General features: G+C 35.5%; 1 protein-coding gene across 1 annotated transcript in view; it reads right to left on the reverse strand.

Annotated features, from left to right (window-relative positions):
* The window catches only part of LOC111050816 (Down syndrome cell adhesion molecule-like protein Dscam2), a gene marked incomplete in the record, with an annotated part of 322,193 nt that extends 307,216 nt beyond the window's left edge, over nucleotides 1-14,977 (reverse strand). Inside the window, 1 exon segment of the mRNA XM_039442229.1 lies at nucleotides 14,869-14,977. Within this exon segment, the coding sequence (XP_039298163.1) occupies nucleotides 14,869-14,944 (76 nt within the window).
* Between the last annotated feature and the right edge of the window lie 2,039 nt (nucleotides 14,978-17,016).

Raw genomic sequence — 17,016 nt, forward strand, 5'->3', positions numbered from 1 at the left:
AGTATACCATTTTAATTTCGTTCAACTTGTTCAATTTATAAAGTTTATGAATCATATATTTCATTTTGCTACAGGTGTTGTTAATGTGAATATTCCATTTTAAATATCCATCCAGATACACTCCTAAATACTTGAATGCATTGACTCTAGCCAATAAGACAGATGTATTACTCCAGTAATACAAGATATTACTGGGCAGCCACAGCTAAGGGAAAAACTAATGTTAACTACATAATCATTATCAACACATACGGAAGAGTGGGTATTATTTTTTCACACAAATTATCTGCGGGCATTGATCTAGCAGCTGGGGAGAATACCATGAAAACACCTTTTTTATTGTCGAGAGTATTGATCATCTCATCAATTCACCAACGCACTACTTTCTTTCACCAACGTGCAAGTAAGATTTTCATGTTGGCATCATCCGCAATAAATAATCATTTCAGTTTTTTTTCAGCACTACAGCCCAATATAAGCTTTGGCCGCCTCCACTACAGCTCTCCACGCTTCTCGGTCCTCTGTTAATTGTCTCCATCCTCTAGATCCCATTTTTTGGAGATCGTCTCTCACTTCATCTTCCCATCTTATTCTCGGCCTTCCTATCTTTCTTCTTGAATGTAGCCTCTCCTTGAATATTATTTTAGGCATTCTGTTTTCGTTCATTCTACAGATATGTCCAAAACATCTAAACCATAAATTTCACAATATTTCGGCCTTTTATCGATGCCTCGAGCTCTGAATTAGTTCTTCTCCTCCACTCCTCTCCTTCTTTAACTGGACCATATATCTTTCTTAGGATTTTCCTTTCAAAAACGCCTAAATGGTTTTTGTCTTCTTTTGTTAACGCCCAAGATTCACAGCCGTACGTTACAACAGGTCGAATTAGGCTCTCATATATTTTAAGTATCGTGTTTCTACATATGATCCTGTTCTTCAAAAGTTTCATGTTACTGAAGTATGCTCTATTTCCAGCCAATACTCTTTGCTTTACGCTGTAACCCATCTTGTTCTCGTTATTTAGTTCAACCCCCAAGTAGCTGAAGTTCCTTACACCTTGAAAGATTTTATTTCCAATTCGGAGGTTTTGTGGAACTCTTCTTTGACTACTTGATATAATTATTTCAGTACATGGGTAAAAATATTCAAACTCACTAATGTAAAATTCTAAGATATATACAGGCAGATTGCTTGAGCTGAACTTCAAGTATTTCGCAAATCGAGATCTTCGTTAATTATTTCATTTTTGAAGTAAAGTTTTCCGGTGTTCCTTTTTTTAAAATCTCGAGGTTCCCCACAAGCCTGTGTCTTCTCTTTTTTAAATTTTTCAAGCAGTTTCACAGAAGTGGAAAACATCTCAAAATATAATAACCTATCTCTCCCCAGCTCTTTGTGAGTCGATGATAATTCCACTCGTTCTCTTAAGTAAAACCTTCAGAAAAAAACCAACTCGCTCTCCCAAAGAAATCCTTGGAATTCTGCTTCAACAGCTTATTTTCGACCTTGATAAGAAGATTAGTGAAGCATTTTCTGTAGTCATTTGATCTGTAATGCAACACAATATTTTTAGCCACGTTTTGTGGCTTTATTTGAGCTGTATATATTTCAATTAAATGATTGACTTATCAACTGCTAATTTCTCTTGTATCATGATTGAAATTAACTGAGAAAAATGAGTTTTTTCAATGGAGTGATCCCAAGAATGAATCTTTTTACAATATATTATTTATTATTAAGTTTTCAACAATATGTCTTTTTTCTTCTTCTTCTTCTTCTTCTTCTTCTTCTTCTTCTTCTTCTCCTCCTCCTCCTCCTTCATCTTCTTATTCTTCTTCTTACTTCTCCTCCTTCTCCTTCTTAATTTTGTTTTGATTCATTTTTTTATTTTCTTTCAGCAGTGAAGTGATTGAGTTTATTGAAAAACACTTATTTTTTAAAAGACTTTTATTATTCAATATTGATCTCTCATATTTATTACATTTTATTGTAATTTCTTGCTTTTTTGTTATCTCTGCGTATTTTGTATTGTAATGTTTGCTAACGACGTGGTTAAGTGGTAGAGTGGACATTATTGTCCAAACTTCGCCACGTCAGCGAATAAACAAGTCGTTCAATTCTATCCTATTCAATTCTATTCTTCTTCTTCTTCTTCTTCTTCTTCTTCTTCTTCTTCTTCATCATCATCTTATTCTTCTTCTTCTTCTTCTTCACCATCGAGTGAATGTCTCTCTTGTCTTGTGTTAATCGTCGTTGTAAGTGCTGCCACCTACCGACTACTGTGTCAAACAGCTTTGACCAATCACAAGCGAGAACGATGGTTGTAGTACACGCCCGTTCTCGATTCCGATTGGTCGACGCATAATGAGTCATCATTCCAGAAATGTTCCAATTAATCGACTTGTTAGATTGCAGAATAGTGACAATCCAATTTCTAATCACAGGTTTTCGAAGATGTAACTAATATTTTCAACATACAGAGTTAGTCATATGTATGGGAACCCCTCAATAAGTTGGAGACTGTTGTAGATATAATACTGTAACTTCCAGGATAAGCTATTGATCAAATACTCTTCCTTTTGACGTACAACTGAATTTCAACCCCTCATAACGGGATGACTTAGGGGTTGTAACTCGAATATTTTAAATGTAAACACCCATTGTGTAGTAAATTATTTTAAAGCCCTTTTTAAAACAAGAAAGATGGCATTGATAAAAATGTTCTATGATGCTTGTATCTAAAATGGCGGCTGATTGAAGTTTTGGATTTTAAGGAAATGAGGTGTGGTAAATCAAATATTTGAAATGTTAACACCTATTGTGTGCTACATCATTTCCAAGGCCTTCACGAAACAAGAGAGATGACATCAAAAAAAATGTCTGTGATACTTTTATCCAAAATGGCGACTGATTGAAGTTTCAGTTTTTTAAGAAATAATTGATAAAGTTCACTCAGCCGCCATTTTGGATAAAAGTATCATAGAACATTTTGATTGATGTTATATTTCTTGTTTTGAAAAGGCCTTGAAAATGATGAAGAACACAATAGATGTCCACATCAAAATATTTGAGTTACAACCCCTCATTTCCTTAAAAACTAAAAATTCAATCAGTCACCATTTTGGATACAAGTATCATAGAACATTTTTATTAATGCCATCTTCTTTGTTTTGAAAGGGACTTTAAAATTATATACTACACAATGGGTGTTTACATTTGAAATATTCGAGTTACAAGTCCTAAGTCACCCCCTTATAAGGGGGTGAAGTTTAGTTGTACGTCAAATGGTAGAGTATTTGACCAATAACTTATCCTGAAAGTTATATATCTACAACAGTCTCCAACTTATTGAAGGGTTCCCATACATATAACTCACTCTGTATACACAATAATTATGTTTTCTTCTTCTTCTTTTTCTTCTTCTTCTTCTTCTTCTTCTTATTCTTCTTCTTCTCCTCCTCCTTCTCCTTCTCCTCCTCCTTCTATTTCTTCTCCTGGCATCACAGCTCGATGTGAGCTTTAGCCTCTCGCACAAAAGCCCTCCAGACAACACGGCCACATGCTTTTCTCTTCCACGCCATGAATACCATCTTCCAGAGATCATTCTCCACTTCATTAAACAATATATAAGTAGATTTTTAAGATGGAATCAAATAATAATAATCAAATAATATCAAATCTATTCCTTTGTATAGTCTACTTATGCTCAAGCTGCACTCCTAGATAATCACTACAACACCAATAACCTTTCCAACTTACACATTTTTTTCTATTCATATAATCTAATTATTGTTATCTTCCGTTCATGTTTGTGTATTAGAATTGTATAGAGTGGGGGGGGGGATTGGATAGAGAGGGCTGACTTCGCCCTAACTTCACTCTCCATGATAAAATAAGATCAATCAATTGGGAAATCTGTGGTAGCCCATCAATAATTATATGCAAGAAAATAGAGTGGAATTTTCAGCAAATTTTCTTGATTTCTTAGGCTCAATTTTTCTTTGATATCTTCAAGTTCTCCGTTTTCCTTCCCTTTTTCTTCAGGGTGCTATGTAATAATTTATGTTGAAAAACTCCATAAGATAGAATTACCTTCAGCCTTTCTGTAACCAGAAATATTTGCATATATTATATATATATACATATATAATATACATTATATAACATCACTATTGGATCAGACATTAGATGTTGAATTAGGTGTTGGATTAATAATCAATAAGCAGATCTAGATTATGTTGATGATTGATTCTCCAGTTCTATATTTCAAAAGGTGCTCCAAAAAATCGAACGCTCTTTATAATTGAGGGAAGTTGACTATGATAGTCATCATCATCCTCATCATAATCAACTTCATGATAATCGTCTTGATCATAGACATCTCGATCATTTATTTATTATTATTTATATATAATTATTATCATAATCATCTTTATAATAATCTTCTCGATCATAATCATCTTGATGATCATAATCATAGACATCTTGATTATAATAATCATCTCGATCGAAATCATCACGTTTATAATAATCTTGATCATAATCATCTCACTCATAATCATCACCATTAGTTTCGAGGTTGAGAGGTAGAGATAACTTAGAAGTCCTAACTCCGCCTAATAGATCATGTTTTCGTTTTTTTTCATTTCAATTCATTTTCATCTTGATCATCAGCATCATAATGATCACCATCTTGATCATCAACATCATAATCATCACCATCAAAATCATCTTGATCATAATCATCTCGTTCACAATCATCTTGATCATAACCCTTAAACGCCTAATTTTTTCAATATTTTGTTTTCCACTTCTTCTTACGTGAAACATAAATGAAGTTCTCAAAAACAATTCCTGAAATATTATTTTATTTCTATCCACTTATTTCAGTAGATATATGAAAAAAATGTCATATTACTATATGTTAACACGGAGCATTTACAGTATCAGTTGATTGAAGTTGGTAATCAACTTTGCTCTATATTTTCATCAATATACATCATAATATGTGTGTAAATAATATTGTTCATTAACATATATATGAAAACTTATTTTTTCTAGATATGATGAGTATAAGAAATGTCATTTTTTTGTGTAGTATACCATGAAACATGGAATACAAAGTCCTACATTTTGCATTTTTGGTATTTAGTAGAAACACTCCACTGCTATTTTATCCTGCACATCTTGGACAGTGAAATGGTCTAGTACATCAAACCACTGATCCTGGTATCACATCATCCTCAGGTTGTCTTGATACAGAATCATCATCCATGGCAGGATTGGAAGTCATGTCAAATGACGACTCTTCATCACATTCAACCTCATCATCATTGATAAAAACAATCTCAGCATTGGCTGCTAGCTGTCCACTGCTCAGATGATCGATGAGCCCTCCATTATCCTCATTTGCAGAGTCCTCATAAGATAAGTCAGCAGGATATGGAGGCTTGATTTAGATGTTGCTGACTTCATCTGTTTACAGCTCATCTGACTCTAGCTCATCAAGTATTTCTGCAGGTGTCGGTGACCTGAAACATGACAAGATGAACAATGATTACTTTCCATATGATTTATCAATCCCTTTATCAAATAAAACAAAATTTGAAAAATTTTCATATGTAATTTGGAATTCCTTCATTAAGTTACTCTTCTCTAATCTGCTGTAATGGAGAATGCTTACTATAATTACCCATAGAGGAAATATTTTATCTATTCCACTACCTAAACTTCTATGATATTTTTATCATATGATACAGCTTCATCACTCAAATGAGGAACATTGATGTAGACTGAGCAGATCTAATCATGAAATGTACATTAAATAAACTATTAGAATAATAAAAAAGCATATATTTTGATCACAAATCCTGAATGCCTAATACGAATAATTTTGTAAAAGTTACAAGAGATTTAACTTTGTTATAGAGTGTGTACTTCAATCCTACCAGTGTGAGTAATGAATAAATAAGGGGGAAGGTATAGAGTATGAGTTGATATGGTGAACGCCCCCGTGTTACCATAATTATGGTAACACCAAAATATAGATACTTAAATATCAATATACATCATAATATGTGTGTAAATAATATTGTTCATTAACATATATATGAAAACTTATTTTTTCTAGATATGATGAGTATAAGAAATGTCATTTTTTGGTGTAGTATACCATGAAACATGAAATACATAGTCCTATATTTTGCATTAATGGTGTATTTAGTAGAAACACTTCCACTGCATTTTTATCCTGCACATCTTGGACAGTGAAATGGTTTAGTATATCAAATCACTGATCCTGGCACCGCGTTATCCTCAGGTTGTCTTGATACAGAATCATCCATGGCAGGATTGGAAGTCATGTCAAATGACGACTCCTCATCACATTCAACCTCATCATCATTGATAAAAACAATCTCAGCATTGGCTGCTAGCTGTCTACTGCGTAGATTATCGATGAGCCCTCCATTATCCTCATTTGCTGAGTCCTCATAAGATAAGTCTGCAGGATCTGGAGGCTTGATGTGGATGCTGCTGACTTGATTTGTTTGCAGCTCATCTGACTCTAGCTCATCAAGTATTTCTGCAGGTGTCGGTGACCTGAAACATGACAAGATGAACAATGATTACTTTCCATATAATTTATCAATCCCTTTATCAAATGAAACAAAATTTTAAAATGTTCACATGTAATTTGGAATTCATTCATTAAGGGCCGTTTGCACAGTGACAGTTTAAACTGAATTTCATTTTAAACTGGATTAAATCCGTATCAAGTCTAGTTTGTTATAATGTGTTTCATTTTGAGTTTAAACCACCAGCTGATTAAATCGAGTTTGAGCTTTAACTGTGCAAACGGCCCTAAGTTACTCTTCTCTAAACTGCTGTAATGGAGAATGCTTACTATAATCACCCATATAGGAAATATTTTATATTTTATCTATTCCACTACATTAACTTTTAAAATATTTTTCATCATATGATACAGCTTCATCACTCAAATGAGGAATATTGTTGTAGACTGAGCAGATCTAATCATGAAATGTACATTAAATAAACTATTAGAATAATTGAAAAAGCATATATTTTGATCACAAATCCTGAATGCCTAATACGAATAATTTTGTAAAAGTTACAAGAGATTTAACTTTGTTATAGAGTGTGTACTTCAATCCTACCAGTGTGAGTAATGAATAAATAAGGTGGAAGGTATAGAGTATGAGTTGATATGGTGAACGCCCCCGTGTTACCATAATTATGGTAACACCAAAATATAGATACTTAAATATGAATATAAATAAAATTAGAGTTATGTAGCCAGTAGTTTTTTCAAGGCATACTTGATTATTTATTAACTAATAATAAATTACATAAGAGTTATAATATTCATTACAATGAAGGATAGAAATGAACTTACCTGTGCATGTCAGCCATAACCTCAGCATTGAATCTCGAAAGTCTACTGATGAACACTGAAGTAAGAAGATAGTAACCTAGAACCTAGTAACTGTAACACCTAGAACCTATCACACCTGAAGTAGAACCTAGTAACTGTAGCACCTAGAACCTATCACACCTGTAATGGAACCTAGTAACTGTGACACCTTCCTACAAACTTCCACTTCAATTAGAAATAATCAATGTGTTATACCACAACAATTCTAGAAAAATATCCCAATGTGCCAATGTTCGCTGTTAACATTTGCTAAAACAGGATGTTTTATCATCATCTGGATCATCATCATCATCATCATCACATCATCATTATCATCATCATCATCATCATCATCATCATCATCATCATCATCATCATCTCATCATCATCATCATCATCATCATCATCAGCAGCAGCAGCAGCAGCAGCAGCAGCAGCAGCAGCAGCAGCAGCAGCAGCAGCAGCAGCATCATCAGCATCATCATCTTGATCATCTGGATCATCATCATCATCAGCATCAGCATCATCAGCAGCAACATCATCATCATCAGCAGCAGCAGCAGCACAGCAGCAGCAGCAGAAGCACCAGCATCATCATAATAATCATCATCATCATCATCATGATCATCATTAACATCATCATCATCATCATCATCATCACATCATCATCATCATCATCATCAGCATCATCATCATTAGCATCAGCATCATCATCATCATCATCAGCAGCATCATCATCGTAATCATCATCATCAGCAGCATCAGCATCATCATCATCATCATCACCATCATCATCATCAGCAGCAGCAGCAGCATCAAAATCATCATCATCACCATCATCATCATCATCATCATCATCTTGATCATCATCTTGATCATAACCATGTAGATCATCACCATCTGAATCATCATCAACATCATCGTCTGGATCATCTGGATCATCATCATCATCATCATCATCATCATCTTGATCATCACCATCTTGATCATCATCTTGATCTCCATCATTCTGATCATCACCATCTTGATCTTCATCATTCTCATCATCACCATCTTGATCTTCATCATTCTCATCATCACCATCTTGATCATCACCATCTGGATCATCATCATCAGCATCTTCAGCATCATCGTCTTGATTATCTGGATCACCATCATCATCATCGTCCTGATCATCTGGATCATCATCAGCATCATGGTCTTGATCATCTGGATCTTAATCATCACCATCTTGATAACCACCATCTTGATCTTCATAATTCTCATCATCACCATCTGGATCATCATCAGCATCATTATCATCATCAGCATCATTGTCTTGATCATCTGGATCATCATCATCACCATCTTGATCTTCATCATTCACATCATCACCATCTTGATTATCATCATCTGGATCATCATCAGCATCATTGTCTGGATCATTTGGATCATCATCATCATCATCATCATCATCATCATCATCATCATCATTGGCATCATCATCATCTTAATCATCTCCAACGTAATCATCATCATCTAGATCGTCACCATCTTGATCTTCATCATCTTGATCATCACCATCTTGATCATCATCATCTTCATCTTCATCATTCTCATTATCACAATCTTGATCATCATCATCTTCATCTTCATCATTCTGATCATCACCATCTTGATCATCACCATCTTCATCATCACCAACTCCATCATCAACATCTTCATCACCAACTTCATCATCAAGATCTTGATCATCACCATCTTGATCTTCATCATCTTGATCATCACCATCTTGATCATAAACATCTTCATCATCACCATCTTCATCACATTACCAACTCCATCATCAACATCTCCATCACCAACTTCATCATCACCATCTAGATCTTCATCATCTTCATAATTCTCATTATCACAATCTTGATCATCACCATCTTCATCTTCATCATTCTCACTATCACAATCTTGATCATCAACTTCTCAAACATCAACATCTTGATCATAAACATCACCATCTCCATCATCACCAACTCCATCATCATATTGATATTTGGAGATATTTGGAGGATCAGATATGATGAGGAGATCGAAACCCTAGTCTGTAGGCAGAATATCGTCAGATTTGTGAAGTCAAGAAGAATGGGGATACATGGAGATATTTGGAGGATCAGATATGATGAGGAGATCGAAACCCTCGTCTGTAGGCAGAATATCGTCAGATTTGTGAAGTCAAGAAGAATGGGGATACATGGAGATATTTGGAGGATCAGATATGATGAGGAGATCGAAACCCTCGTCTGTAGGCAGAATATCGTCAGATTTGTGAAGTCAAGAAGAATGGGCTGGGACATGCCACAGGAGAGAGAGACAACTAGAAGCTTATGCGAAATGTCTTCTACAGCGCTAGAAGAAGAGGAAGGCCGAGAAGGAGCTGGCTGAGGGAGGTGGAGGACGACCTGCTTGTAATGGAAGTGATGGAGTTGAGAGTGTTAGCCCAGACAAGAAGTGTTTGGAGGCGGATTGTGGAGAAGACGAAGGTTCTTCATGGAAGAAAGTAAGTAAGAAATCAAAGGATAAACTTAGTAGTCTTTATTCTCACTTTTATTTAACCATCATAACTAAATCACATCTTTTTCATCGTAATTCTTTGTAGAACTCGATGAAACACGTTTGTTCGGAGTGCTTGCAAACATCAACATTTTGCATTTGCGTTCAACCTCGCTTGGTCTTTTTGTGATGATGTAAACTGTCACATTATGATCATCAACATCTTCATTATCACTATCTCGATCATCATCTTGTTTATCAATCTTGAAAACTCTGTTTCAAGTAGAAACTATATACTCATATGTTAAACTAGCGTTACTGAGTTTCTCTCCAAGATTCCCAATATCATCAAATTTATCAGGACTAGCACTGATATTGAGAGTAATATTTTCAAGTTCGAATTGCAGATGCCCAATCAAAGGATGAATCAATGACCCTAGAAATGAAGGAGAGATTTGGAGGATCAGATATAATGAGGAGATCGAAATCTCAGTCTGTAGGCAGAATATCGTCTGATTCGTGAAGTCAAGAAGAATGGGCTGGGACATGCCACAGGAGAGAGAGACAACTAGAAGCTTATGCGAAATGTCTTCTACAGCGCTAGAAGAAGAGGAAGGCCGAGAAGGAGCTGGCTGAGGGAGGTGGAGGACGACCTGCTTGTAATGGAAGTGATGGAGTTGAGAGTGTTAGCCCAGACAAGAAGTGTTTGGAGGCGGATTGTGGAGAAGACGAAGGTTCTTCATGGAAGAAAGTAAGTAAGAAATCAAAGGATAAACTTAGTAGTCTTTATTCTCACTTTTATTTAACCATCATAACTAAATCACATCTTTTTCATCGTAATTCTTTGTAGAACTCGATGAAACACGTTTGTTCGGAGTGCTTGCAAACATCAACACTTTTGCATTTGCGTTCAACCTCGCTTGGTCTTTTTGTGATGATGTAAACTGTCACATTATGATCATCAATAAGCTCTTCTGCCCTAATCAAGTTATAGTATTTCACGAAACAAGTTCGATAACGCTAGATTAAAGCATAAGTATGATCGTTTCTGTCCGAAACGAAGTTAAGTCAACTCCATTCCGGACAGAAACAATCATACTCATGCATTAAACTAGCGTTACCAAACATGTGTCGTGGAACACTATAATATGATTAGAGAAGAAGATCTTATTGCTGACCGCTACACTGGATGTTTGAATGACGTTGTAAATGACCAGAATGTGAAAGTCCGCACCACCAGGAGAAGACCTAGCGTGAGTGAACGTGAACGCAGAAGTGTTGATGCTCGCATACACTCCAGACAAACGTTGCCTATTTTATTCAGTTCTACATAGAATTCCAACGAAGAAGATTTGATTTTGTCATGATGCTTGAAAAGTGAGATGGAAGGTTTCTAGTATCATCAGGTGATTAGAAATCCGAATTCAATTAGATAAGTATTACTCTTAATCTGTGTTTTAGTTCTAATGAAAGATCATCCTTTGATCAGGGATCTGCAATTCGATCGTACGTATTACTCTCAATCTCTGTTGTAGTCCTTTGAATTAATCTGATGTTATTGAGAATCTGCAAGAGATTTTGTCGAAGACAGACACGGTGACGCTAGTTTAACGCAAGAGTTACTGCCCGAAATGTAGTTGAGTCAACAATCATGGTCATCCTTGAAACAAGCTTTGTCAAACACGTGATAATCATCTTTATTATGATCATCACGATCATTATCTCCAAGTTGAGTATCTTTGAGTTCCCGTCTTCCGGAGGAGACGATAAGTCGTCGGTCCCGACTACAAAGTAGTGTAGTAGACTACAAAGTAGTCATCATCATCCCTCTCACTCATTATCCACAAGCCTAAGAGCTGTTGATTTTATAATGTGGGCATTATCATTATCATCTAGAAGCCACTCTTCGATCGTTGCTGGTAATAGTTGTTGATTCAGCAATAAAGATGGACACATACAACAGGTCAGTTCCGAATGTTCGGGAGAAACTGAGAATCACATGGAATGAGCCAATTACATGGCAATTCGAACAATCAGACTGTTGTTGAATGAGAGCGTGTTTCATTGATACGCGGTCAATTGAACCCCATCTTCTGCGTTGCGTTCTAACTGACCACGTTTCAGTGAGGCTCGGCGTACGCTGCTCTGGGTTAATCCTATTTATCGGTTCCATCAATACCGACGTTTCCTCGTTTGACTATTCCTCGTATGATGATTTCTCGTTTATCGTTCCCTCGATGTGCATTGTTTCAAGTTGTCAATGAGGCTCAGCCCAGATTATTGGAAATATGTACTTCTCGTATCCCAACACTTCGACGTGGCCATTAGAATAACATTGAGAGAACCTCCAAACAGGAAATAGATCAACCAATATTTCACACACAACCTGTTTTGTTCAATTCCATCGAGACACTCAATGAAAAGGTATAAAGTGAATTGAGTATAAAGTTGATTCCATTGTAATCAAAGATATTCACATTAAAGAAGAAATTACATAATGAAACAACAGTCAAAAGAGTATAGTTATACTGTGTTCCTTCATGATGGTAATAAGCTACAATAACTGAAGCAACAGGTTGCATGAGCGGACAATCGATTACCGTGAGGATAAGTAACCGATAGGCGTCTAGAATCTAAGGTACTAATTATTCCTAAGAGTCTTATCCTCAATGCATAAGTCCTGTGGCCAATTAATTGTCTGTTCTAATAAGCGACATTATTTCACAAGACTCTACCACTATATAAAATGGTACACTGAGTATTATTCGCGTGGAATACGGAAAACTTCAACTAGAGTATCAAGTTAAAACATTGCAGTATTCCATTTGTATCAAGTATTCCAATATTATATACAGTTCTTTTCCATACTGATCCTAAAACAGCAACCTATCTAGTTTACTTAATGATTCGAAAGAAGTAAAAGAACTGTTCCTCACGGACAACTTTAGCGGCACACAACTTTATCGGACATCGAAAACCGTTTTATCAAAGTCAAAATAGCATAAAAACTTGACAATTGATATCAAAACTACAGTGTACATTAACTTCAATTAACTAGTTATGTTTTATGAAAGTTTCCATGAGATTCAAGCCATTATCGGCCTTCTTTCAACTTGAGCGGCACACATTTATTATCAGACATCACATACTCTTTTTTATCAAAGTCAAAATAGCATAATAGTTTGACAATTAATACCAAAACTTCACAATGTACATTAAATTCAAGAAACTAGTTATGTTTTATAAAAGTTTCCATGAGATTCAAGCCATTATCGGCCTTCTTTCAACTTGAGCGGCACACATATATATTATCAGACATCGAAAACCCTTTTATCAAAGTCAAAATAGCATAAATTTTGACAATTAATACCAAAACTACACAGTGAACATCAAATTCAAGAAACTTGTTATGTTTTATAAAAGTTTCCATGAGATTCAAGCCATTATCGGCCTTCTTTCAACTTGAGCGGCACACATTTATTATCAGACATCGCATACCCTTTTTTATCAAAGTCAAAATAGCATAATAGTTTGACAATTAATACCAAAACTTCACAATGTACATTAAATTCAAGAAATTACTTATGATTTATAACATTTTCCATGAGATTCAAGCCATTATCGGCCTTCTTTCAACTTGAGCGGTACACATTTATTATCAGACATCGCATACCCTTTCATCAAAGTCAAAATAGCATAATAGTTTGACAATTAATACCAAAACTTCACAATGTACATTAAATTCAAGAAATTACTTATGATTTATAACATTTTCCATGAGATTCAAGCCATTATCGGCCTTCTTTCAACTTGAGCGGTACACATTTATTATCAGACATCGCATACCCTTTCATCAAAGTCAAAATAGCTTAATAATTTGACAATTAATATCAAAACTACACAGTGTACATTGAATTCTAGAAACTACTTATGATTTATAACATTTTCCATGAGATTCAAGCCATTATCGGCCTTCTTTCAACTTGAGCGGCACACATTTATTATCAGACATCGCATACCCTTTTATCAAAGTCAAAATAGCATAATAATTTGACAATTAATATCAAAACTACACAGAGTACATTAAATTCAAGAAGCTAGTTATGTTTTATAAAAGTTTCCATGAGATTCAAGCCATTATCGGCCTTCTTTCAACTTGAGCGGCACACATTTATTATCAGACATCGCATACCCTTTTATCAAAGTCAAAATAGCATAATAATTTGACAATTAATATCAAAACTACACAGAGTACATTAAATTCAAGAAGCTAGTTATGTTTTATAAGAGTTTCCATGAGATTCAAGCCATTATCGGCCTTCTTTCAACTTGAGCGGCACACATTTATTATCAGACATCGCATACCCTTTTTTATCAAAGTCAAAATAGCATAATAATTTGACAAATAATATCAAAACTACACAGTGTACATCAAATTCTAGAAACTAGTTATGTTTTATAAAAGTTTCCATTATATTTAAGCCATTATCGGCCTTCTTTCAACTTGAGCGGCACACATTTATTATCAGACATCGCATACCCTTTTAATCTTTTATCAAAGTCAAAATAGCTGAATAATTTGACAAATAATATTAAAACTACACAGTTCACAAATTTCTTGAAGAGGTTGCTTCGAATAAAGTTTTATTCGAGTTGTAATAGACTTATTTTTTCGATAAACACATTTTATATTCGTATGAAGTATTCCTATAATCATTGAACATTCAATCTTATTTCATGAGAGTCGATGAATTGAAGAAGTTCCCGGAGAGTTGAAGAAGTAATGTTTCCGAAGATATGATAATATATTTCTCACTAGTAGTTGTTTAAAACACAAGAACATTACAAGAGAGACAGTATAAGATTGATAAAATGTCGAATGAATGAGAAATTTGATATCGGGTACTTACATGATATCAGCAAGATGACACCGATGACGATGGATGCTAGGCAGGTCAGACGAAAGTCCAGGTGGAATCTTATCATCCTGAGCGAAGACAAAATCCAACCAAGCAGACGGAGCGTCGGAACTGAACTAACCAACTCTCGATCCGTTTCCACCCCGTCAGGGTTCCACTGCGTTTGCGCCGACGCGCACTTTCGAAGTCCGAGCCTGGCAAACAGCGTTTTCCTATTACAGCATCCAGGCTTTCGTCTCAACGAGTATACCTATCTATATTATACTTGCAAAATTCAACACCCACTTGCTAGCGCCTCAGTGGTCCATTGTGCTCCCCACCCCATCACCTATCGAACCCCCCCGCCCCCCGATTATACCCCTACCAATTCAAAAATCCATCTTTTATTGCTAGTCGTCCCAACAAACGATTTCACCCTCACTTTCTCAACTGTCACTTCAAACATCATTGGAAAGAATGATCGTTCACCCGAAATTTTTTCCTATGTGATACGGATATCAATGATACACGAGCTTGCAACAATATTGCTTTGGAAACTAATAATCTACATTCAGATATTCATATTGCTTTGAAGAATAATAATCTACATTCGAATATTGAACTCTGTACATGTAAAGAGCTTACATTTCGGGAGCGGAAAGATTTCAATAAGAGGATGAATCTCGATAACCTCCATACAATATGCTAAGCTACCTGAGCCCACGTGGTATCATCCATTCAAATAAAATATTATTCACAGAAGATATTATCCATTCAATTCATTCCTTACTTACACGTGCCTCAAATAACAATCTTATAAGAACTGAAAATTTCTAGGGTTCGTTCGTGCGTGTCAGGTGATAGGTGATTAAATGCCTAAATTAAAAAAAATCCACTGTTTCAAAATCAAAAATCAAATCAAAATCATTTATTTGCCAATTATAAAGATAACAATATTGAATAAAACAAATACTTCATACTTATACAGAATAAAAATAAAATTTTTAACTTAAAATTTAATTGGCGTTGCCAGCAAAACCAGTTTTAACAGCTTTTTTAACAGCTTCGTCATTAAATTCAAAGAGGTCTTGTCGAGTGCATGTTGGTGCAAGACAGCATTTCAGGAGGTGGTCATCTGACTGGATATCGCCACAGTCGCAGTACGGGTCCTCTATCTGCCTCCAAGCTGCGCGATTTTCTTTTGTGCAGGCACACTGCTCTGAGGCGGTTCAGAGTTTTCCATTTGCCATATGACAGCTCTGCTCCTGTTGGAAGTTGCTCCCTCAACACCAAGTCAGTGGCGTCTGTACTCTCATGCCATAATCTAATTCTTTCCTGTGGAGCCGAGGAGCCAAGCTCCTGTGTCTCTGTCAGAAAGCTGCGTCGGGACTTCAGCCGGTGATTTGCAGGGGTGTGGCCGAACATTGGGTGTCTGTTGTCGTTAACCTGTCGAGTACGCTCAGTCCTACCAGCTTTCTCTCTTCGGATTGATGGAGGGGCTATCCCACTGAGTTGATACAGGTAGTGAGTTTTCGTTGGTTTCAGACAAGCTGTCACAATTCGGCAGCTTTCATCCAGAGTGCAGAGTGCCACATCTACCTTGTTAGCGTGGGCTGATCGGCTCCACACAGGACAGGCCTATTCCGCCTTGCTATGGTATACTTCAAATTTTAAAATTGAATTGAATTGAAACTTGAATTAAATCTCAATTTCAATAACTCTATATTGTGGATTATTAATTATTTATAATTAGCGTATGGATCGGATGAATAAAACCGAGTTCACGTTCACGTTATCATGACAGTGGAGAAAGATATGAGTACAGAGTAATCGATTCTCTGCTTTGCCACTGCCTCCTATAGTGTTATGGTTCAAAAATAATGAAAAAAACATGTTGTGCAAATAAGAAAGTAAAAACCGTAATTGAGTACTTAATAAAATATAGATCCGATTTTCCTCTCACAATAAACTCTACTCTTAATTATTATAATCTAAGGGCCACTGCTAACAAATATGTAACCTATAACACTAATATTGAATGTATAAGGAGGCAATTAATTTACATAGGTACTAAAATAATAAACCGCATTCCAAATCACTTTCTCATGGACAATAAGATCAGCGGAAAAATTAAACTGGATATAAAAAACTGGACATACA

Source organism: Nilaparvata lugens, chromosome X (genome assembly GCF_014356525.2).
Source record: "Nilaparvata lugens isolate BPH chromosome X, ASM1435652v1, whole genome shotgun sequence".
In the NCBI taxonomy this organism is placed as follows: domain Eukaryota; kingdom Metazoa; phylum Arthropoda; class Insecta; order Hemiptera; family Delphacidae; genus Nilaparvata; species Nilaparvata lugens.